The sequence below is a fragment of the Chiloscyllium plagiosum genome, unplaced genomic scaffold, assembly GCF_037043375.1.
Source record: "Chiloscyllium plagiosum isolate Xiang-an unplaced genomic scaffold, Cpla_swu_hap1 HiC_scaffold_9, whole genome shotgun sequence".
Lineage (NCBI taxonomy): Eukaryota > Metazoa > Chordata > Chondrichthyes > Orectolobiformes > Hemiscylliidae > Chiloscyllium > Chiloscyllium plagiosum.
Genome location: NW_028270147.1, coordinates 35,179,504 through 35,202,471, shown reverse-complemented (window position 1 = coordinate 35,202,471; position 22,968 = coordinate 35,179,504). Strand labels below are relative to the sequence as shown.

Sequence of the window (22,968 nt, the reverse complement as noted above, 5' to 3'; positions counted from 1 at the left end):
ACCTGCACTGCCTTCCTACTCTTTTTCTGCCTTTTGGTCACCCATTCACTGTCTCCCTCAGCAATTCTAACCTGCGGTGTAACCAGTTTACTAAACATGCAATCCACGACCTCCTCAGCATCGCGGATGATCCACAATGAGTCCAACCACAGGAATGAGCTGCCAGAGGAAGTGGTGGAGGCTGGCATAATTGCAACATTTAAGAGGCATTTGGATGGGTATATGAATAGGAAGGGTTTGGAGGGATATGGGCCGGGTGCTGGCAAGTGGGACTAGATTGTGTTGGGATATCTGGTCGGCATGGGTGGGTTGGACCGAAGTGTCTGTTTCTATGCTGTACATCTCTATGACTCTATGTGGTCAAGCAAGAGCTGCAGCTGGGTACATGTCTTGCAAGTGTAAGAGTCAGGGACGTCAGCCACGTCCCTGAGCGCCCACATCAAGCAAGAGGCACATGCCACAGGTCTGAGGACACCTGCCATTGTAAGCCTTAGTTTTAACTCAACTAACTAATACCAACAATGCACTTAAATATATGGAAGAAAAGAAAGAGAAAAAAAAAGGCCTTACCTTACAGAGTCTTTTTCTTCTGGTTAGGGAAGGGGAACGTGGGGTCAGGAGGGAGATACTACACGTGAAGTATCTCAGGATTAGCCGCTTCCCAAATTTACACGAAGTCCTTACCTTCCCGGCACCCTCCTGGTCTCCACGTCACCTCTGCTCTGTCTCCCACTGCTGCCGGACAGAAAAAAGGCCTTTATTGATTTTTAAAAAAATCTTTACAGTACTGAACACAGTTTGGTTCTGTACTGTAGAATTTCAAGGAAACAAACAAACATTGAAGTTTAATTCTATCCAAATAAACCAAAGGCATTTCTTACTTGAACAAGACTAGATTTACATGCACTTGAGACAGAAGGAAGGTCCAATAACAGAACCCAATTTCACTTCAGCAGGAAGACTTAGAGCGTGATCTTTCTCCACCACGTCTCAGTGGCAGCTGCCCCAAGCTTTAGTGCGTCCCTCAGCAGAGTTTTGATCTGATCCAATAGCTGTAGAATAACTTATCACTGGCAGCTTCTGCTGTTTAACGTGTCTGCAGTTCTGTATGGCTGCTTCACGCTTACAGATGCTTTACCTAGATGCACGTCACTTCAATGCATAATTACAATAACAGCTCACTTTTATATCACTTTTAATATTTTAAAATGTCCCAAGAACCTTTACAGTTGTACCATTCAAGAACAAATAAAATGCTGATAATACTCAGCAGGTCAGGTAGCATCTATGTACAGAAACAGAGTTAATAGGCCAGATTTGCAGCCTTGAGGAAGGTAAGGCAAGTCAGGAGATTTCCAGCTCAGCTCACCTGCCTTGGGAGAAAGTGTCTGTATGGAAGTGATCTTCAGTGCTGAGGCCGGAACAGTGGGAAGGAAGGCATTGGTGGTGGTGGGGGGGAGGGGGTGTCACGGGGAAGGTGGCAAGTGTCAGTTGCAGTTGAGCAATCCAACATTGGAAATATTATGGATGTAGCCACAGAGGCAAAGGTGCAATCACACCTGCAATGTTGTGCTCAGTTTTGGTCTCCTTATCTGAGGAAGGATGTTCTTGCTGTAAAGGGAGTGCAGTGATGGTTTACTAAATTGTTTCCTGGGTTAGCAGGACTGACATATGAGAAGAGGTTGAGTTGGTTAGGATTCTACTCACTGGAGTTTAGAAGTGAAAGGGATTAGAATAAAATTCAAAATGCTTACTTTGGTGTCGTGGAAATTTATCCCAGTAACATGCCCTCATGCTATGGTACAGTCCCTCATGACCCCATGCCAGGATATTGTTATGACACAGGGTAAACCCTCCTGTTTAATTTAAACAGAAACACAGAAATAATTTATCCTGTGCAGTAATCTGTGAAAATTCGAGAGGCTAAGAACTATTAAAAGTAAAACTGAGCATCTTTATTTCTTAAAGAATTAAAGACAATAATTAAGTAACAACTATTTACAACTCCTTCCTCTAACCTATCTTTTACTTTCCCCTATACAATACTGATTCGATAACGGTCCAGATTAAGATTTACAAAACAAAACTTCTTATCTCAAAACCAGGCACCTTTCAGTTCTTCTCTGTATTGCTGTCTTCTTTTCTTCATCTTAGGGATTCTGCTTCACAGGTTACTGATTGATAAAGATATCTTTAAGAGAGCTATTTTTTGGGCAGTCTTAATATGCTGGTGGCTTGGCAACTGTTCAATTTTCCCTGGTCTTATACTCCCAAAGCATCGGATTGTGTCATTGGCTTTTTAGAGTGTCAATATACTAAATTCAAACTTAATAGGAATTTGGTATTTTTCAGGATATAATTTAAACTGATTGGCCTAATTCAAATCTGTTTTTGTCTCCACGTAACCTAGCTACTTAAGTTGTTCAACCAAGTGTTACATTGTTACCTTATTGAGAACACTTGGTGCTGTGTCAGATAGATTTGCTAGCTTCTAACTCTCTTAAAGGTAGAGTATACCCACATCTTCATAACAATATGCCCCTCCCAGTCTCTTATCCCAAGTCATACACTTTCATGGCCACTGTATAAAATCAACGAATCCTAGAGGCTCAGGTAGCTGTTCTTTTTAAAAGGCTTTAGAAAAGGTCATCCATTGATAGATTTCTATGAGGTTCAAGAAAAAAACCTTCCTCTCACAGGCCAAAAGCATTGCCAAAAAATGAACTTCTCAGTGAAAGATCTGTTTGGAAATGATAAGATTTGTGATCAAAAGTAACATGAGAGATTGCAGACTCAAGTAAACATAGTTTGAGAGTGTAACAATACATCAAAGTAGATTTTGTCTTGAAATGGAATATAAGAATGCTCCAGAGAAAAAACTCTAAGAGAATGTTGCTTCTGATTTGGACTGGAATAGATTTCAGTTCATTGTACATTATAGGGTAACTTTTATATGGGGCTACAGGGGCAATTTAGCAGGATCGCACCTGATTTATTATTCTTGTAGTTATGAGGAATGCTAAGCCTATAGTATGAAATAGTTTTTCATGTTTTACACAATGTTAGCCCTCCCATGTCAGGTATGCTGTTGATGAGGAGTAATGTAAAGCTCCTCTAATTGCATCCCAACAATGTACCTTAACAAGAGCCATAGAAGAGCACCCCCTACTACATTCATTTAACATTGCTTCCTATCCATTATGACATCTGAGTACAACTGATGATATAATACAAATCAGTTGAAGCCACTTAACATTGCAACCTTCTCCAATTCTGCAATCCTCTGAGAACTCTGCATTCCTCAATCTCTGATCTCTTGTCAAAGCCTGCCTTTATTTAGCCTACCTGACGCATCAGCTCTCTTGGACCTAAGTTCTGCAATTTTCTTTCCTTCATGTCTGCATCTCTCCCTCTCTCTCTCTCTCTCTCTCTCTCTCCTTTTGCTATGAGTCTTATCTCTTAGATGAAGCACTTATTCACCTGACAAAGTTGGGCATGCTGTCAAATTACAGTATATCTGAACACGGCTAAAGATCTATCGTTGTAGTACCTAATACTGCATTAAAGTTACTATATGAATTAAGTTGTTGCTCCTGTTACAGACAACTCATATCCACAGATAGTTCACATTCTACAGATGCTAACAGCTGGATAGAGAACTTGAGCTGTTGATGCTTTGGAGAGACTCTACTAGGTAGTTGCTCATCTTCCTTCTATGTATTTTTGTTGGTTTGCCTCTGTCTCTCTGTACATAACAATATTTGAAAATATATATTCGGAAATAATATTGCCTTGAAACAACACTTAATAATTTGTTAAAGGAATTTGGAAAACGTTTTCCCCATTAATTGATCTGTGTCACTTGAATCATGTCCATAAATTACTCTATGTGCTTCTGGCGCAATTACTTCTGATACTGTGCCTGACCTTAAAGCATGTTCCCAGAGAGTAACTGTCCTGACACACAGGAAAGGTCAGTTGTCCCAAGGCACTTTGCAGCTGTGACCCATGATTTGGTGCTGGTAGTCCTGTTTACTCAATTTGGCAGGCCAACCATTCAAATCTTATTTATAAAGCTGCACTCAATGATTCGAATCTCTCTGCCAGTTTGGGTGTGTATGTGCTTTCTCCATTGGGATATTTTTAGAATGCAGCAGGAAGGGTATGGCAAGCAAACCAGACACTATACAAACAAACTGCCTTTTCTAATTCCACCCCAGCTCTTTTTGTAAGGAATAATGCATGTTTAAAAAAAAGACTTCTCTTGACTACAAGGCTGTCTACATTCAAACACCTCTTTGCAATCATTGCAAATACTCTAGGGGTTAAATACAATAAAAACATCTCTCTACACACCTGCTTCTGTTCAGACAGCAGAGTCTTTTGATTTATTAACTTATTTGTTGCTGAATCCTATTTACTTGGGAAAATTATTCACTGACCTAAAATTTGAAGTGGAACGTTGTTAAGGTTTGTGTGTTTTATGAGTAAAATACATCTAGTAGTCAATGCGATTAGGTAATTAGCATTCAAACTTTTACCTTACTAAATAAATAGGCACACATCTTAGATGCCCAGCAAACTTTAACCTTTATTTTACTGTTGTAAATCAAGCTTATTGTCTAAGAGGTGGGAAAAGGTTTGTGTGGAGCATTGATAGCACTATGAACCAAGTATAGACCAAGCAGGCTGTTTCTGTGCAGTGCTTGCTGTGTAATACACTCGGATGCCTCCCCTTGTAACCTAGACTCTGAAATCAAATTCTTATCCTTTCACAGGTCTCAATATTCTTTCTGGGTGGAAAAGACACAGCCAACATGATTAAACCAAGCTGTAATATTACTTTAGGAGACGTGAGAGAATGGTATGAGACATGCCACACCAGCTGACCTCACTGCCCCATAGAGAAGAACAGAAGATTAAGGACAATTGTTGGATCAAGAAACTAAATCCTGATTCCACTTATAAAATAATATATTCATTGATCCTGTCTCCCAGCAAGCAGATCTGCTCCAAGGGAGGGTGGGTAGGAGAATTGGCACTGCAGTGTTGTAATCCCATTTTTTTTTCTGCTGGAAATATAGGATTGGTTAACTTATTCCATTTTACTGGACAAGTCTAGCACAAGCATTCATTGCAGAGTATTCACTGCAGAATAACCTTGAAAATTCTAACAGGACGAGACAGGTTAGGTGCTGTCAGGAATGTTCCCCTTGTGGGGAAGTCCAGAACCAACTCATTTGAGTGCACATGACAATAAAGGTTTTTCTGCTCTATTGTATTTATAATTTAAGAAAAAGGGATAAACCTTTTAGAACTGAGATGAGGAGAAATGTCTTCACCCAGAGGGTTGGGAATTTGCAGAAATCTAAAAGTGGTTAAGGCCAAAATATTACATGATTTCCAGGAGGAGGTAGATATAGCCCTTGTAGCTAAAGGGATGTGAGTGTGGGTGCTTTGGAGTATTGAGCTCAATAGGCAACCACGATCATACTGAATGGCGGAGCAGGCTTGACGGGTGGGATGGCCTACTCCTGCTCCTGTCTTCTATGATACTATGAAAAAAATAAAATCCTTAATGGAAGCTTTCTAAGTTTTATTGCTTTATTTTCCCTACCTATAGACACATTATATTGGGGCAGCATTCACAGTATAACATTTATTCAGAATACAGACCCTATGTTTTCTGCAGTGATTTCATTTTTTTTAAATGAAACTGGTGCTTCAGACTGGCCCTCAGTTCAATTGAAAATAATGAAACTAGTGGGAGAAAGCAGGCTGGAGGTGGGGTGAGGCTGCCACATTGTGATCCTACAGCAGCCATGATTCAAAATCTATCTTCAAGGTGGTCTAAAGTAGTCTGCTCTAAACTGAGTGTCCCATCACTGACACACGGGAGATGCAAGTACATGGCAGATGCAGTGTAGTGTGGATAAGTATAAAGTTATCCACTTTAGTAGGAAAAGCAGAATGGCAGAGTGCTATTTAAATGGTGATGGAATAGGAAATATCGATGTACAAAGGGACCTAGGGGTCCATCCTTATGGCTTCTCAATGTATCTGCAGGCTTTGACAGGGTTGACTATTGAAAATTTGCTCCAACACTTTCCCCTGTGATCTAGTTGGATAAAACACCACTCGACTTGTTCTACTCTTATCAGTGCAGTCACAGCCGGTGAATCACCAGCAATGACTTCTTTTCTCATTCCTACACCATTACTTCTGGTAGTTCCCCAGGGAACAATCATTTGTCCCCTCCTATTTATTTGCAGTCTGTTTGCAACATCAACCAAAGGCACAACATTAGTTTTCACATGGGGCTAGATTAGAGTGGTGCTGGAAAAACACAGCAGTTCAGGCAACATCCGAGGAGCAGTAAAATCGACGTTTCGGGCAAAAGCCCTTCATCAGGAATACAGGCAGAGAGCCTGAAGAGTAGAGAGATAAATGAGAGGAGGGTGGGGGTGGGGAGAAAGTGGCATAGAGTACAATAGGTGAGTGGGGGAGGGTTTCCAGCATCTGCAGTCATTGTTTTTACCTATTAGTTTTCACATGGACACTCACGATAGCCAGCTGTACCATACCACCACCTCTCTCAACCAATCAATTGTCTTTAAGTTGTCTGTCTGTTTGTATTGGATAAGCAGAAAGATCCCCCAACTTTGCATGCCACTGAATGAAGTTCATTACCCTTCCACCGATTCTATTTATCTTGTCAATTGCCTGAGGTTGAACCAGGTTGATCACACAATTGGTGTTATACTTCATCACAAAATGAGCTTCCCACCAGATTTCAACATCTATCAATAATTTTGTCCAGTTCCACATCTATAACAGTGCCTGACTCCCTCCCTATCCCATCTTATCAGCTGCTGAACTTTCTTTTTACCTCTGAATTCAACTATTCCAATGCAGTGCTGGCCATCTTTCTACCCTCCATAAACCTAAGATCATTTACAATGCAGCTGCCTTTGGCTTAACTCCCAACAAGTCCCATTGACCCATTTCCTCTATATTTACCGACTCACATTGGCTTGCAATTAAGCAACTTCTCGATTATAAGCTTCTCATCCTTGTTTCCAAATACCCCTCATGACACTACCCCTCCCAATCTCTGTATTCTCCCCCTCAGTAAAACCCAGAGATCTCTATATTCTACAACTCCTGCCTCTTCAGCATTCCCAATTTTAATCACTTCTCCATTGGCAACCAAGAAGTTAGCCTCCACAGTTCCAAATTCTGGAGTTTTCTCACTAAATCTCTTCATCACTTTACATTTCTTTCCTTCTGTAATGTGCTTCTTAAAATAAGTGTCTTTGGCCAAGTTGTGTTTGTATGATTTCTTACATGGATTGGTATCAAATTTTGTTTAATAACACTTGGTATGTGTGTTGGGGTGTTTTATTCCATTGAAGATGCTGTATAAATGCAAGTTTAATGCTATTATTGTAATGAAGGAAACACAACAGTAAATTTACATGCAGAAAAGTTCCACGAGCAGTACAATGAAAATAATGATCTTTTTTAAGGTGCTGACGTACAAAATCAATATTGACCACAACGCTGGGGAGAAGTCCTCCCTTCTTCTTAGAAACAGCACCATTTCTAAGTAGACAGGAGGTTAGCTTAGCATCTTATCTGAAAGACAGTTTTTCAACGGTACTGAAATTGCAAGCGTTATTTTGTACTCAGGTTTCTGGGGTATGACCTGAAACTCTGACTGGGAAGTGAGAGAGCTACCACCAAACCATACCTGGAATTTTCTGGTTGAGGTAGTGTGGAGCTCTCAACCCACCAACACAAGCCACAATGGACTTGTGAACCTTTTCTGAACACCAAGGTAGGTCTCACATCAGATGTAAATTGCCAGGTCCAAATCTTGCAAGACCAGATACAGTGACATCACTGAATGAGCATATGAGCAAATTCAGCAGAGAATTGTCAGGTATTACAGAACCAACCCAATTGGAACAAAGTAATAAAATACACCTAACCAAGTGACCAAGTGTTGATTTTTTAATGTAATTTGATTGTTTTCGCACAATCATAATTAATCTATTCAGGCACAATCTTGGAACTGTACGATATTTAATTTCTTAACTTTGCCTGAAACAGTAAGAGTTCCATTTGTCTGGCACAATAAACTCAGTCAGACCTTTTAACTCTACATTTGAAGTCAGTGCTGTGTCAACACTTAACAACTCAGCAGCGTCATTCAACAGCAAATTTTATACTGTCCTTTCAATGTGGTGGAACATCTCAGCCACTTCACAGGTCCTATGGATTAGGCCAGACCACTCAAAACATACTTAAGCAGGCAGCCCAGATCATAACTTTGGAATTTGCTTTGGTAAGTGTACAGTGAGAATTACCTGGAGTAAGCTAGCTTGATTGACTACTAGATTTTAAAACAGACAGAAATTTATTCACAAAATTACACAATGAAATACAAAGAACAGAATAAAGAACCCATACGGAACTCACCTCACTCAATTTCCTCTCAATTTGATAAGGCCCACTAAACCTGGCTTTTAAAGGTTCACCTGTTACTGCAAATAACAACAATACCTTATCCCTAATTGCAAAATTGTGAATTTTTGATTTCTTTTTCGCTTCTTGTTTCACTGTATGCAGTGATACTTTTAAATGCTGTCTAGCCAACTCTCCAGCTCTATTTAATCATTCTCTAAAATTTGCCACATAGTCCAAATGGATGGTCTCTGAATTCTGCTTATTATAAATGACCTGGATGTAGGCGTAGAAGGATGGGTTAGTAAATTTGCAGATGACACTAAGGTAGGCAGAGTTGTGGATAGTGCCGAAGGATGTTGTGGGTTACAGAGGAACATAGGTAAGATGCAGAGCTGGGCTGAGAAGTGGTAAATGGAGTTTAATGCGGAAAAGTGTGAGGTAGTTCACTTCGGAAGAAATATCAGGAATTCAGAGTACTGGGCTGCTGGTAAAATTATTGGCAGTATAGATGAACAGAGAGATCTCAGTGTCCAAGTGCATAAATCCCTGAAAGTTGCCACCCAGGTTGATAGGGTTGTTAAGATGTCATATGGTGTGTTGGCGTTTATTCCTTAATCAACCTCTGATCACCTTGTACACTCTGAGGCAGTTGTCTAACTCCCCTTCTGCTTTTTGTTACTAGTCCAACAAAATTCCCAGACTTGTCCTGTTTTCCTATATCTGGCTTTCTCCTAGCCCACCAACACTGTGATTTTGTGTGGCCGACTTTATTACAATGAAAACACCAGAACCTTTTAATTTATTTGTCCCCTCAAGGGTTTCTTTGTTACCCTGTGGTAAATTATCTTTATGATCTTCACTGAGATCTACCTTTCCCTTTCTATGTGAGGATTTCTCTTCGCCCAATTTCTATCCCTCATGGACTGAAATTGATTCTGGAAGCCAAACCATGTTTTATGGACCAGCTCATAATCATCAGCCTCTTCAGCTGCTAACCTTGCTGTTTTAACTCTCTGCTCTTCTACATGAGCTCGCACTACTTCAGGCAGTGAATTTTTGAATTCCTCCAAAATAATTACCCATCTAGGGGATCATAGGTTTGCTCGATCTTGAAAGCTCTTATTCATCTATCGAAATTGCTCTGTTTGATCCTTTCAAACTCAATATAGGTTTGACCAGAGTCCCTCCTTAGATTCCTGAAACATTGTCTATAGGTTTCTGGTACAAGCTCATATGCACTGAAAGTGGCTTTTTTCACCTCCTCATATTCCCCAGATACCTCCTCTGATAGAGATGCGAATACCTCACTTGCCCTACCTACAAGTTTCCTTTGGATCAACAAAACCCACATTGCCACTGGCCACTGCATTTGTTTAGCCACCTTTTCAAATGAGATGAAAAAGGCTTCCACATCCTTCTCATCAAATTTATGCAATGCTTGAACATACTGAAACAGTTTCTCACTGGGCTTCTGACTACCAGGGGCTTGCTCATTCTCACTCTCTTCCTCACTAAGCCTACCCTCAAGCCTTTATCTCCAGCCTTTTAAGCTGACTTTCCTTTTTAAGTGTCAGTTTTTGAAGTTCAAAAGCTCTGTCTTTTTTTTTCTGCTCTCTCTTTTTACCTCTCTTCTGTTGCTCTCTTTTTCTTTCTGTTCTGCCGCTCTCTTTTTCCCTCTCATCTGCTTTTAATCGTAACTCAAACAGTTTTGTTTCTGCTGCTCTTTCCTTATCTCTAACCTCCAACTCAAGCTGCTTCATTTACAATTGAATTCTTGCCATCTCTACAGATTCAGAAGGTTTCTCCAGCAAGGTTAAATGCTGAGCTAGTGCTGTAATTATCTCTTCTTTCCTCACAGAAGCAGGCAGATCCAATTTCAGCTTCTCTGCAGCTTGGGCTTATTCACTATTTGCAAAACTTCCAAAGTCAGCACATCCAGAAAACTTTTGGCACCTAAAAGAGCCAATACTATCCAATGCTTTGCCTATGCAACCAAACCAACACCCAAAATAAAGACACTGGCACCTACCACTCATTGTTTAAATTCCCAGTCGAACCCTAATCTGTTATAGACCAGGCCAGACCATTCAGAACATTCTTAAGCAGGTGGCCCAGACCATAACTTTGCAATTTGTTTTGTTAATTGTATAGTGAGAATTACCCAGAGTAAGCTAGTTAGGTTGACTGCTACATTTTAAAACAGGCAGAAATTTATTCACAAAATTACACAATGAAACCCATGGGAGACTGATTAGCAAGGTTAGATCTCATGGAATACAGGGAGAACTAGCCATTTGGATACAGAACTGGCTCAAAGGTAGAAGACAGAGAATCGTGTTGGAGGGTTGTTTTTCAGCCTGGAGGCCTGTGACCAGTGGAGTGCCACAAGGATTGGTGCTGGGTCCTCTACTTTTTGTCATTTACATAAACGATTTGGACGCGAGCATAAGAGGTACAGTTAGTAAGTTTGCAGATGACACCAAAATTGGAGGTGTAGTGGACAGCGAAGAGGTTTACCTCAGATTACAACAGGATCTGGACCAGATGGGCCAATGGGCTGAGAAGTGGCAGATGGAGTTTAATTCAGATAAATGCGAGGTGCTGCATTTTGGGAAAGCAAATCTTACCAGGTCTTATACACTTAATGGTAAGGTCCTAGGGAGTGTTGCTGAACAAAGAGACCTTGGAGTGCAGGTTCATAGCTCCTTGAAAGTGGAGTCACAGGTAGATAGGATAGTGAAGAAGGTGTTGGGAAAGTTTCCTTTACTGGTCAGAGTATTGAGTACAGGAGTTGGGAGGTCATGTTGCAGTTGTACAGGACATTGATTAAGCCGCTGTTGGAATATTGCGTGCAATTCTGGTCTCCTTCCTATTAGAAAGATGTTGTGAAACTTGAAAGGGTTCAGAAAAGATTTACAAGGATGTTGCCAGAGTTGGAGGTTCTGAGCTATAGGGAGAGGCTGAACAGGCTGGGGCTGTTTTCCCTGGAGCGTCAGAGGCTGAGGGGTGACCTTAAAGAGGTTTACAAAATTATGAGGGACATGGATAGGATAAATAGGCAAAGTCTTTTCCCTGGGGTCGGAGAGTCCAAAACTAGAGGGCATAGGTTTAGGGTGAGAGGGGAAAGATATAAAAGAGACCTAAGGGGCAACTTTTTCACGCAGAGGGTGGTACATGTATGGAATGAGCTGCCAGAGGATGTGGTGGAGGCTGGTACAATTGCAACAGTTAAGAGGCATTTGGATGGGTATATGAATAGGAAGGGTTTGGAGCAATATGGACCAGCTGCTGGTAGGTGGGACTAGATTGGGTTGGGATATCTGGTGGGCATGGACGGGTTGGACCGAAGGGTCTGTTTCCATGTTGTACATCTCTATGACTCTATGAAACATAAAGAACAGAATAAAGAACCCGTACAGAACTCAGTCTATCCAAACTAGACTTAATTATGCTGTTCCACATATACACAATAGTTCCAATAAGCAAATCCCCTTAAAATACAGTAAAAAAAGGATCAAATGCTTATAGGTAGAAGTTAGAAGGGCAGAAAGAGAAAGAGAGTCTGTTTTCACACAGCTCAAGAAGGGCTTTTGCCTGAAACGTCGATTTTACTGCTCCTTGGATGCTGCCTGAACTGCTGTGCTCTTCCAGCACCACTAATCCAGAATCTGGTTTCCAGCATCTGCAGTCATTGTTTTTACCTCAGCTAGAGAACTGACCACTCCTCTTTCATTATACAGGTCACTTCCAAAACATGACCACTTTGGCCTGAAGTCTTGTCTGTTTACTTATAAACAAAAAGGCCTCTCAATACCCTTTAATCTCTGTACCAAACCAGTCTAATCGGCACAGAGCGCATTTACAACCCCTCTGATAAAAACCAAGGACATAATGTCCTTGAGAAAAGGAACCGCTATTAGAAAAAAAGGAACCAGCTTTGTGACACCAAGAGCTTTGATAAACAAGACCTAACACTAAGTCAAATACAGAGATAGGTGCCAAAAATGTTGACCAAAGTGATAGGACAATGGCATTGTCTTAACGAGAAGAGAGATATGGAGAGGTGAAGAATTTTAGGAAGGAAATTCTACAGCTTAAGACATATGTACCTGAAGGCACTGTCATCAAGGATGGAATTTGGAGAGATACAAGAAATCAGAATAGAGATCTGCGGGGGTTGTAAGTGTGGAGGAGTTACAGAAGTGGAGAAAGCCAAAGTTGTGGAGTTATTTGAACACAAAATTAGAATTTTAAAATTGAGGCATTGACAGACCAAGAGCAGCCATAAGTCTGCAAAGATGGTTGAGGTGGGACTTACACAAGTGAAGATACAGACAGCAGGATTTGGAAGAATGGCATTAAACTTTATTCAGTGGGAGTAGGACTCACGTCTACGAAGCAGAAGGCTATCGGTCAAATCCCAAATCCGAGAGGCAGATCATCCAGGCTAACACATCATTGCAAAACCAAGAGAATGCTATGTCAGACTTAGTCTTTAGGATAAGGTGTAACTTCAAGATCAGGTTTGTTCGGTCAAGTGATATTATTTGTAGAGAGTTCCCCACACTCTCAAATCATGTCACTAAAAACAGATTACTTGATCAGTATCTCGACGAGTAAATTGGCTGATAAGGTTACCAACATCACAACAGGATCTATATCTCTAAAATATGCGAATTGATTGTAAAGTGTTTTAGCATATCCAGAGTGCATAAGAAGGATATAGGAATGTACTAAATTGGAGGATTGTAGGACAGAAGCCAACAAAGCCTGGGAACAAGATTATAATCAAAATTATAATCCAGATTCAAGTATGTTTGGAGGTGCAGGTGTTGTACTTGGGTGGACAAAGTTAAAAATCACACAACACCGGCTTATAGTCCAACTGGTTTATTTGGAAGGTCAGGCAGCATCCAAGGAGCAGGAAAATCGATATTTCGGGCAAAAGCCCTTTATCAGGAATCAAGCTTTTGCCCGAAACGTTGATTTTCCTGCTCCTTGGATGCTGCCTGACCTGCTGTGCTTTTCCAGCAAAAGAGCACACCCGTGAACTAAACACATTGATCAGGACTTTGGATCCAGTCCTTCATAGTTCCCTATGAGCTCTCATTCCACGTAATTCTCGCATTGGCGACTTCTACTGCCTTCCAAAGAGACACAAAGCCAACACACCAGGACGTCCCATCATATCAGGCAATGGGACCCTGTGTGAGAACATCTCTGGCTATATCGAAGGCATCTTGAAACCCATTGTACAGGGGACCCCCAGCTTCTATCGCAATACTACAGATTCCTTGCAGAAACCCAGCACTCACGGACCAGTAGAACTGGGAACATTCCTCGTCACAATGGACATTTTAGCACTCTACACCAATATCCCCTCTGATCTAAACTCTGGTTTCCAGCATCTGCAGTCCTCACTGTTGCCTGGTTTAATTGGAAGCACTAGCTCTTGGAGCGCTGCTCCTTCATCAGGTGGTTGTGGAGGTTATGATTGTAAGATACAGAATTTATAGCAAATGTTTACAGTGTTATGTAACTGAGATGATATATTGAAAAAATCCTGGATTGTTTGTTAAGTTTTTCATCTTTTAGAATGGGCATGTTGGTTTCAGTTCTTTCAAATGTAAACCCCTGGACTTTTTTTGAAGTTACATTCTCAAGTGAACAATAACAATAGGTGCCATGTCAGCTCAGATGGTGTGAAGATAAAGTCCATCTGTCTGTGCCCCAGTGTTCAGACTGATTCAATTTCTAAAAAAAAGTGGGGTCACCTATAGTGTGACATGAACCCAAGTTCCCGGTTGAGGCTATCCCCATGGGTACCGAACTTGGCTATCAGCCTCCACTCAGCCACTTTTCGTTGTTGCCTGTTCCGCAGTCCTCCTCGGAGGATGGTCACCCAAGGTTCGAGACTGAAAGTCCTGGTCGGCTGAAGTGTTCCCCGACTGGGAGGGAACACCCCTGGCTGGTGATTGTTGTGCGGTATCCATTCATCCGTTGCCGTAGCCTCTGCTCGGTCTTGCCAATGTACTATGCCTCAGGGCATCTTTGCCTGCAGCGTATGAGATAGACAATGTTGGCCGAGTCACATGAGTACCTGCCACACACATGGTGGATGCAGTCGCCACATGTAATGGTGGTATCTGTGTCGACACTTTGACATGTCTTGCAGCGTCTGGCATGACAAAGTTGTATGGTGTTGGCCTGAAGGCTGAGCAGTTTGCTGCGAACAATGATTTGTTTGAGGTTTGGTGGTTGTTTAAAGGCAAGAAGCGGAGGTGTGGCTAAGGTCTTGGTGAGGTGCTCATCCTCATTGATAATGTGTTGCCACATTGAAGAACAACAAAGAACATGGCGTAGTTTTTCAGCTCCTGGGAAGTACTGGATAACGAAGGGTACCCTGTCTGTTGCAGCTCATGTCTGTCTCCTGAGGAGGTCATTATGGTTTCTTGCTGTGGCACAGGGGAAGTGGTGGTCAATAAGTTGAACATCATGCGACGTTCTTTGGAGGACATCTTTAAGTACTTCCAAGTGCCCATCACGTTCCTCCTCATCTGATCAGATTCTGTGTATGTGGAGGGCTTGTCTGTAGGGGATGGCTGTTTTAATATGTTTCAGGTGGAAGTTGAAGAAGTGTAGCCTTATGAGGTTATCCGTAGGTTTGCAATTGAGTGAGGTGCCCATCCTTGATGGAGATGCATGTGTCCAAGAATGAGACAGATACTAAAGTGTAGTCCATGGTGAGTTTGATGATGTGATGAAACTTGTTGATGTCACTATGTAGTTGATTCAGTGACTCCTCGCCATGGTTCCAGCGGAAGAAAATGTCATCAGTGTACCTGGTGTATGGTGTTGGTTTGAGATCCTGTGCAGAGAAGAAATCTTCTTCCAACCTGTGCAAGAAAATGTTGGCATATTGGGGTACAAATTGGGGTCCGTGTGTCTGGATGAAGAACTGGTTGTCAAAAGTAAAAATATTGTGGTCGAGGATAAAGCGAATGAGTTATAGGACGGTGCTTGGAGCTTGTAAGGAATCTGTAGTATTGCGATAGAAGCTGGGGGTCCCCTGTACAATGGGTTTCAAGGTGCCTTTGACATAGCCAGAGATGTTCTCACACAGGGTCCCATTGCCTGATATGATGGGACGTCCTGGTGTGTTGGCTTTGTGTATCTTCGGAAGGCAGTAGAAGTCACCAATGTGAGAAGTACGTGGAATGAGAGCTCATAGGGAACTATGAAGGACTGGATCCAAAGTCCTGATCAATGTGTTTAGTTCACGGATGTGCTCTTTTGTTCAATCAGCTGATAGTTGTATGTAGTGTTCCTGATTGTTGTCGGTATACTTTCTTGCAGTGGTCCGATCTATTCTGAATGACGATGGCTCCTACTTTATCTGCTGGTTTGATGACAATGTTGTGATTGGTTTTGAGAGTATGGATGGCGGTGTGTTGTGATCAGGTGATGTTTTGCTCTACTTTGTGGGTTCAACTGATGAATCTGGCATTTATATATTTCCTGACGGTTTGAACATACATGTCAAGCCCAGGGCAGCGGCCCTCCGGTGGGGTCCAAGTTAACTCCTTCTTTGGTCGCTCCTCTATGGATTCCTGTGATGACTGTTCTAGTTCCTCGGCAGGCTCATTGGGATCACTGCTGGCATCTTGAAAGAATTCCCAGAGTCCCATTCATCTGATGAATTCCTCCGCTTCTGTTGCAAGACCCATGGGGTCCATTTTGGTGGTGAGGCAGAAATTGAGACTCCTGCTGAGAATCTCAATCTCTTTCGGTTGAGGGCTGTCGTTCAATAAGTTGACGATCAAATTCCCCATGGTGATAACGTTTTCCACTATGGTGCCAGGGCGTGCTTTGCTACTGCTGGTGGTGATGCCAAGTTTCTCCAGTTTCTTGATCTTGGTGTGCATATACATGGTATAGTTTTATTATCTTGCCTGTTTGGCAATGTCCCATAACTGTACTGCTGTATCCTGAGTGCAGGCTGAGAATGTGGACTCCATCTTAATTTCAAGGTTGTGGCGCCTCCTGTAGAGTTGGTGCATGAGATGATAAAGGAATTTGTGAGAGGTGAGGTGACAAAGTCTCTCTGTGTAGTCTGTGCTGTAGGTCAACTTGAATGAGTTGGTGATGTGCAATCCTTTTTGGATCTTTCCTGCTTTCCTGCATTTCTACAGAAACTTGATGTCTGTGTCGATATGTGTAATCTTCTTGGAGATCCTCTCCACTTTCGCCAGCAGTTGGTAGTGTCAATAATGGTTACGATTTGGATGTGCCGGTGTTAGACTGGTTCAGATTCAAGTAGTATGACATTGTGTCCGGCACACTGCATGGGTCTGTGTATAATGGTGTTTCCCTTCAAAGAATGTAATGTTGTGCAGACCTCTTTCTCTCTCAGACCAAGACACTTACTCTCCTTATTCTACATATGGTCACAGTCATTTTCTTTCCCAAAGAACTGAATCTGGGAAATCCTCTCCAGTGTGCAAACTGGACCAAATCTATGAGGCTGGGCTACATTGGAACAGGAGTAGACCATTCAGCCCCTCGAGCCTGTTCCACTATTCAATGAGATCATGGTGGATATGTGGCCCAATTCTATATACCTCCTTTGGCCCATTATCCCTTGATACTTTTCTTTAACATAAACATATTGACCTCAAGATTTAAAACTAACAACAGATCCTGTATTCCTGCCACTTGTAGAAGAGAGTTCCAAACATCTACTACACTTTGTGTGTAGAAATGCTTCCCAGCATCTCTCAAGCACGGTTTGGCCCTAATTCTCAGATGTCTAGTTCTAAAATCCTCAACCAGTGGAAATTGTTTATTTACCCTATCTTTTCCTGCTAATATCTTATTAATGTCCACCACACATCGAGGTGCCCCTCCTAGCCTTACCAGTTCAGTCGAAATGAAATGCCACATTTAATGCCACTGGGTTGTAGAGTTGTTGAAAAGATTACATATTTGAACATTGGCCTGTAATTAGTCCTCTATTCCAGAACTTTTATCAGGCTTTACTCCCATTTGCTTTCAGAGGTAATGGATCTATTTAGCCATAGCTGGGAGTTTGGTTCAAGAATGCCAGAAAGTATTCACGTGTTGTTGGACTTGAACACTGCAGGTCTGGAAGCAAGGCTATTCAGAGTTCACCAAAAGCTTTAGCCTGAGTCTGCAAGGGACCCACTTACCAGGGTTAGCCATGGGAAGGTGCAACTGAGGACTTGCCAATGGAGAAGCTATACATTGTATGGCTATTAGCCAATACTGTAGGGTGAAAATGAGAAGCAAATTAATCTACAAAAGCAGAAAGCATGCTAACTCTCTTCATCCTCCAGGTACTATGCTGTACTACCTGAAATGCATCACCAACTACTTGGACAGCACCTTCGAAACCACATCCACTACAATCTGGAATGATAAGGGCAGTAGATATATGAGAGCACCACAATTTGAAAACGTCCCTGCAAGCCACTCACTCTCTCAACTTGGAAATATATTGTCATACTTCAGTGTCACTAGGTCAAAATTCTGGAAGTCTTTCCTGAACAGCACTGTGCTGTACCTATAACAAATGGACTGCAGTGGTTAAAGGAGAAAGCTCACCATCACCTTGTCAAGGGCAACTAGGATAGGAAATAAATGCTGGTCTAGCAGCAAAGTCCACATTCTTTGTATGAATGCTATAAATAAACAGCTGGAGAGATGGGTGGAGCACTGCCTAGAGTTATATTGAGGGAGAACACTAAAAGTAAGGGATTTCTAAATATTCCAAAGTCTTCCCATAGTGTTGGACCTGGGTACTGAACCCATAGTACAGTAAATTAGTGATTGACCAACTTGCCACAAGCAAAGCACCATATGCTGATGCTGTACCACCTAAACTTACCAAACATGTAAAACAAGCATTCCTACCAGAGTTGCACAAAATTCTCTTTCTCGGCAGAGGGAGAGGCAGGGTCCAGGATATGTGTGAGTCTCTACCAGAACAAGAGTAACTGCAGCAATTGTGACAATTACTGAGGTATCCTCTTACTGAGCATCATGGAAAAAGCATTTGCTTGTAATATCTTTGTCAGACTGTAGATCCTGACCGAACATATCTACCCTGACACTCAGGATGGTTTCTGAACTGAAAATCTACAGTTGATATAATCTTCTGACTTCAGCAACTGCAACAGAAATGCCATGAACAAAGAAGACCACTATCTCTTGCCTTCAACAATTTCACCAAAATGTTCACAATGCAAACAGAGGTGGTCTATCCAAGCAGCTGGAGGTCACATTATCCCCTTCCGATGACATGATGAGTGTTACTAGCTCTTAAGATTAGATTACTTACAGCGTGGAAACAGGCCCTTCGGCCCAACAAGTCCACACCAACCCTCCGAAGAGCAACCCACCCCCTCTGATTAATGCACCTAACACTGTGGGTAATTTAACACAGCCAATTCACCTGACCTGCACACCTTTGGACTGTGGGAGGAAACCAGAGCAAACCCACGCTGACACAGGGAGAATGTGCAAACTCCACACAGACAGTTGCCCAAGGCTGGAATTGAACCTGGGACCCTGGTGCTGTGAGGCAGCAGTGCTAACCACTGAGCCACCCTCGATTACTGTGGGGTCTGTTCTGTGTCTTTATTGAAATTGGCTACAAAATGGAAACTCACAGTTAGTGTTATATGGTAGAGGTCACATGACTACAGCAAGTCAGGAGACATGTTAGTCAATTGCATTTATAACCCAAACATCCCCTTTTCATACACAAACTAAGAAATTACAAACAATTACACACATTATCATCATGTACATTTTGAGTCACCCAATTTACTCAATATACCCCAGACTGTTCCTATGCATGAGCAGTTTGTTATTCTCATCAGCCTCTACATTGCATTTAAATCAAACCAGTCTCTTAATGATACACAATGATTTGTCATTGGCTCTTCATTTGAGTAATGTAGACTACTTTTCCTAAACTAGACATACTTTCAACTCCTTTGTGTGATATCCCCCCAGGGTGTTTGCATTCTGCTCTTTGCCTGTGAGTGTTCTGCCCTTTGGGCCTGCAATACATTAGGCATGTTCAGTTCTATTAGAAGTTTGCTGTAATGGCCACTTCACAAATTTACTTCTTCTGCACGTTGATCATTTTTCTGATAGTACATTTCTCCTCTTTTTGTACATATGTTTTCACTGAAGACCCCTTAAGTCTAATATAAACCCAGCTTTAATTGAATCATCTTTTCATTATTCAAATTCATTGGATTCTGTAAACTGAGTTAAATGAATCAAATATCAATCAACTAACTCTTTGATTGATCTATGGGCCTAATACTGAATGTATCCTGTTTATAAGTTGTGTTCACTTACATGTGAACGAGGAATAAGATTAGACCATTTGGCCCTTTGAACCTGCTCCATCATTCAATAAAATCACAGCTGATCTATTTTTAACCTCAACTCTACATTTCTGGATAGCCCCAAAAATGTTTTATCTCCTTGGTGATCAAGAATCTATCCACCTCTATTTTAAAAATATCTAAAGATTTGCATCCACTGCCTTTTAAGGAAGGGAATTCCAAAGACTCTCAATCTTCTGGAGAAAGAAAATTTCTTCATCTCCGATTGAAATGGGTGCCAGCTTATTTTTAAACTACATCTCCTTGTTCTGGATTCTCCCATAAAAGAAACATGCTTTCAACATCCATCCTATCAAATAGTTCAACATGTAACTTCAAGTCTTTTGAAATTCTGTATCTTTTTTTGGTTGTATAGAGAGATTTAGGATGCAATACACTTTTAAACAGTCTTTTCCCAACAGTGATAACACTATAGTTACACATAGCTGCTTAGACGTGTTAAGTATATCTGTTGCAATTTCATAATTTTGCCATTGCACATGGAAAATGTGCAAGTTCTGTTTCATATCACTTTTCATTTTAACTGGAGCTGAGAGAGGAAAAGTTGCAGCTTCAGAAATTGTATACTATCCAGAGTTGGCCTGTGTCTGTATTCTTTTTCAGTTCCTTTCGGTTAATTGTAACTTTTTTTTAGCTCTGAACATTGCTGAGTCTCTGTTATTACTGCGTGTTCTTACAGTTCTTCAACACTCAATGTCAGTGCTACTTCTAGCACCATGTTATGTGATCTTAAGGCAACAGTATGGAGATTTTATTTAACACTGACTGCAAGATGACAGTCCCCAGTCAGTGCCTCAAGGTAGAAATCATATGAATATGGCATATTGATATGGAGGAACATCCAAATTCTTTGAGCTTCATCCTCAACTAAGATACTGACACTCTTTGGTATTTTGTTCTGCTGCTGTCATTGCCTTCAGGTTATCTACACAGGGTGGCTGATAGAAGGCTATTCAACCTTGCTAGACTGAGATCTAAAACAAGGATAAGCTAAATCTCCACCAAAACATTGCTCTGTGCTTATGATGCAGCCCTAACATTCCACAGCAAGCAATATCTGCAGCAGCTAATGGATTGACTCCCTCGTGCATGTAAGAGTTTGGTTTGACCATCAGCATCAAGCTAACAAGATAACCTCCAGGATGTTGCAAAACTGCCATCCTTCAGCACTGACAATGTTCAGTTGGAGGTTTTTGATTTCTCTAGATTCCAAAATCACCAGTGGTCTGTCATTGTATTGCAGAAGCAATATTTCCAAGCTGAGGGACAATAGCAACCTGATTGTGAACACTAAACTAGATTAGAGTGGTGCTGTAAAAGCACAGCAGGTCAGGGAGCATCTGAGGAGCAGGAAAATTGACGTTTCGGGCAAAGGCCCTTCATCAGGAATGAAGGCAGGGAGCCTCCAGGGTGGAGAGATAAATGGGAAGGGGGTGGGGCTGGGGAGAAGGTAGCAAAGAGTACAATAGGTAAATGGGGGTGGGGATGGAGGTGATAGGTTAGAGGGGAGGGTGGGGGAAGGTAGCAAAGACTACAATGGGTGGATGGGGGTGGGGATGAAGGTGATAGGTCAGAGAGGAGGGTGGAGCAGATAGACAGGAACACTAAACTGCAATCTTGTGTCTGCAGTGTATTTCTTTACTATGGTGAGACTTGATGACCCCATTAGGAATAAATATAGTGCTGGAGAAATTACCAGGACTGAAAACTAACTGGACCCCTAGACTTGATGGCCTGCATTCTGTATTTTGAACAAAGCAGCTACAGAGATCACAGAAATATTACAATGCAGAAGTTACAGTGCATTTTATCAAGTGCTAATCTCTAGACATGTCTCTGTAACCCTGCACAACATTCCTTTTCAAATAACCATTCAGATCCCACTTGAATGGCTTATTGAACCTGCCTCTCTAAACTCCTAAAAGCACAGTGGGTGTACCTGCACCACATAGTTCACCAACACCTTCTCAAAGGCAATAAGGGATGGGCTTTGCCAATAAGATTCAGTCTCATGAACTCTCTCGGACAGTGTATTTCAGACATCAACCAGTCTTTGCATGACAAATAGAAACATAGAAAATAGATGCATAAGTAGGCCTTAGGCCCTTTGAGTCTGCACCACCATTCAATATGATCATGGCTGATCTTGCAATCTCAGTATCCAACTCCCACTTTCTCCTCACACCCTTTGATCCCTTTAGCCGCAAAGGCCATGCCGAGTTCCTTCTTGAATATAACTAAAGGACTGACCACAACAGCTTGCTCTAGGAGAGAATTCCACAGGTTCACAACTCTCTGAGTGAAGAAATTCTTCCTCCTCTCAGACCTGAATGGCCTACCCCTTATTCTTAGATTGTGACTCCTGGTTCTGGATTTCCCTAACATCGAGGACATTCTTCCCACATATAGCCTGTCCAGTCCCATCAGGATTTTATATGTTTCTATGAGATCACTCCACAGTTGTCTCTCATATCACTTGTGCATCTTTAACTAATTACTTTAAATCTATGCTTGTCGTTTTTTTCAATCTTCTTCTGGCACAACAAAGGTGGTAGTAACTTTAATTTTAATCTTTGAGAATTGCCTAGATACCATAAAGATCCCATGGGCAGAATTGTGGTGGTTGGTGGGGTTTCCTGCACTGCCCGCTGAAGAGTTGGTGTGGATCGCATTGCCTGCAGCCGGGGGGGAGGTCTCACTCAAGAGGAAGGCCCAACTGAGAGAGCTGCAGCTCCGTCCCAGTGCAGCAAGGATTTCCCCTTCCACTCCCTGACCTCCTTCCAACAGATTCAAAATTAAGGCCATGCAACCTCCCTTAAGTAGCTGACTGTGGTGCTGGAATGTGGTGCAGTCAGCAAATCAAGAGAAGAACTAGCATCACTGCGAGAGTTACTTCAAAATATTAACTAACCAAGGCATATGCTCAAAATAGGGATAACATGAAACCAGTCTCTGAAGTGGGTCCAGTGCTTGAGACATCAGCAGATCAGAGGTTAAAGCATATCCAACCCTCAATACATGAGTTGGCTTTGAGATAATTGAATGTTTAATG

General features: G+C 41.7%; 1 protein-coding gene across 1 annotated transcript in view; it reads left to right on the top strand.

Moving 5' to 3' along the window:
* best4 (bestrophin 4) overlaps window positions 1–22,968 on the top strand; it is a 78,908-nt gene that overhangs the window by 10,233 nt on the left and 45,707 nt on the right. The window contains exon 2 of the mRNA XM_087990531.1: window positions 4,779–5,022. Within this exon, the coding sequence (XP_087846657.1) occupies window positions 4,874–5,022 (149 nt within the window). The 5' untranslated portion in view covers window positions 4,779–4,873. The remainder of the gene's footprint in view (window positions 1–4,778; window positions 5,023–22,968) is intronic.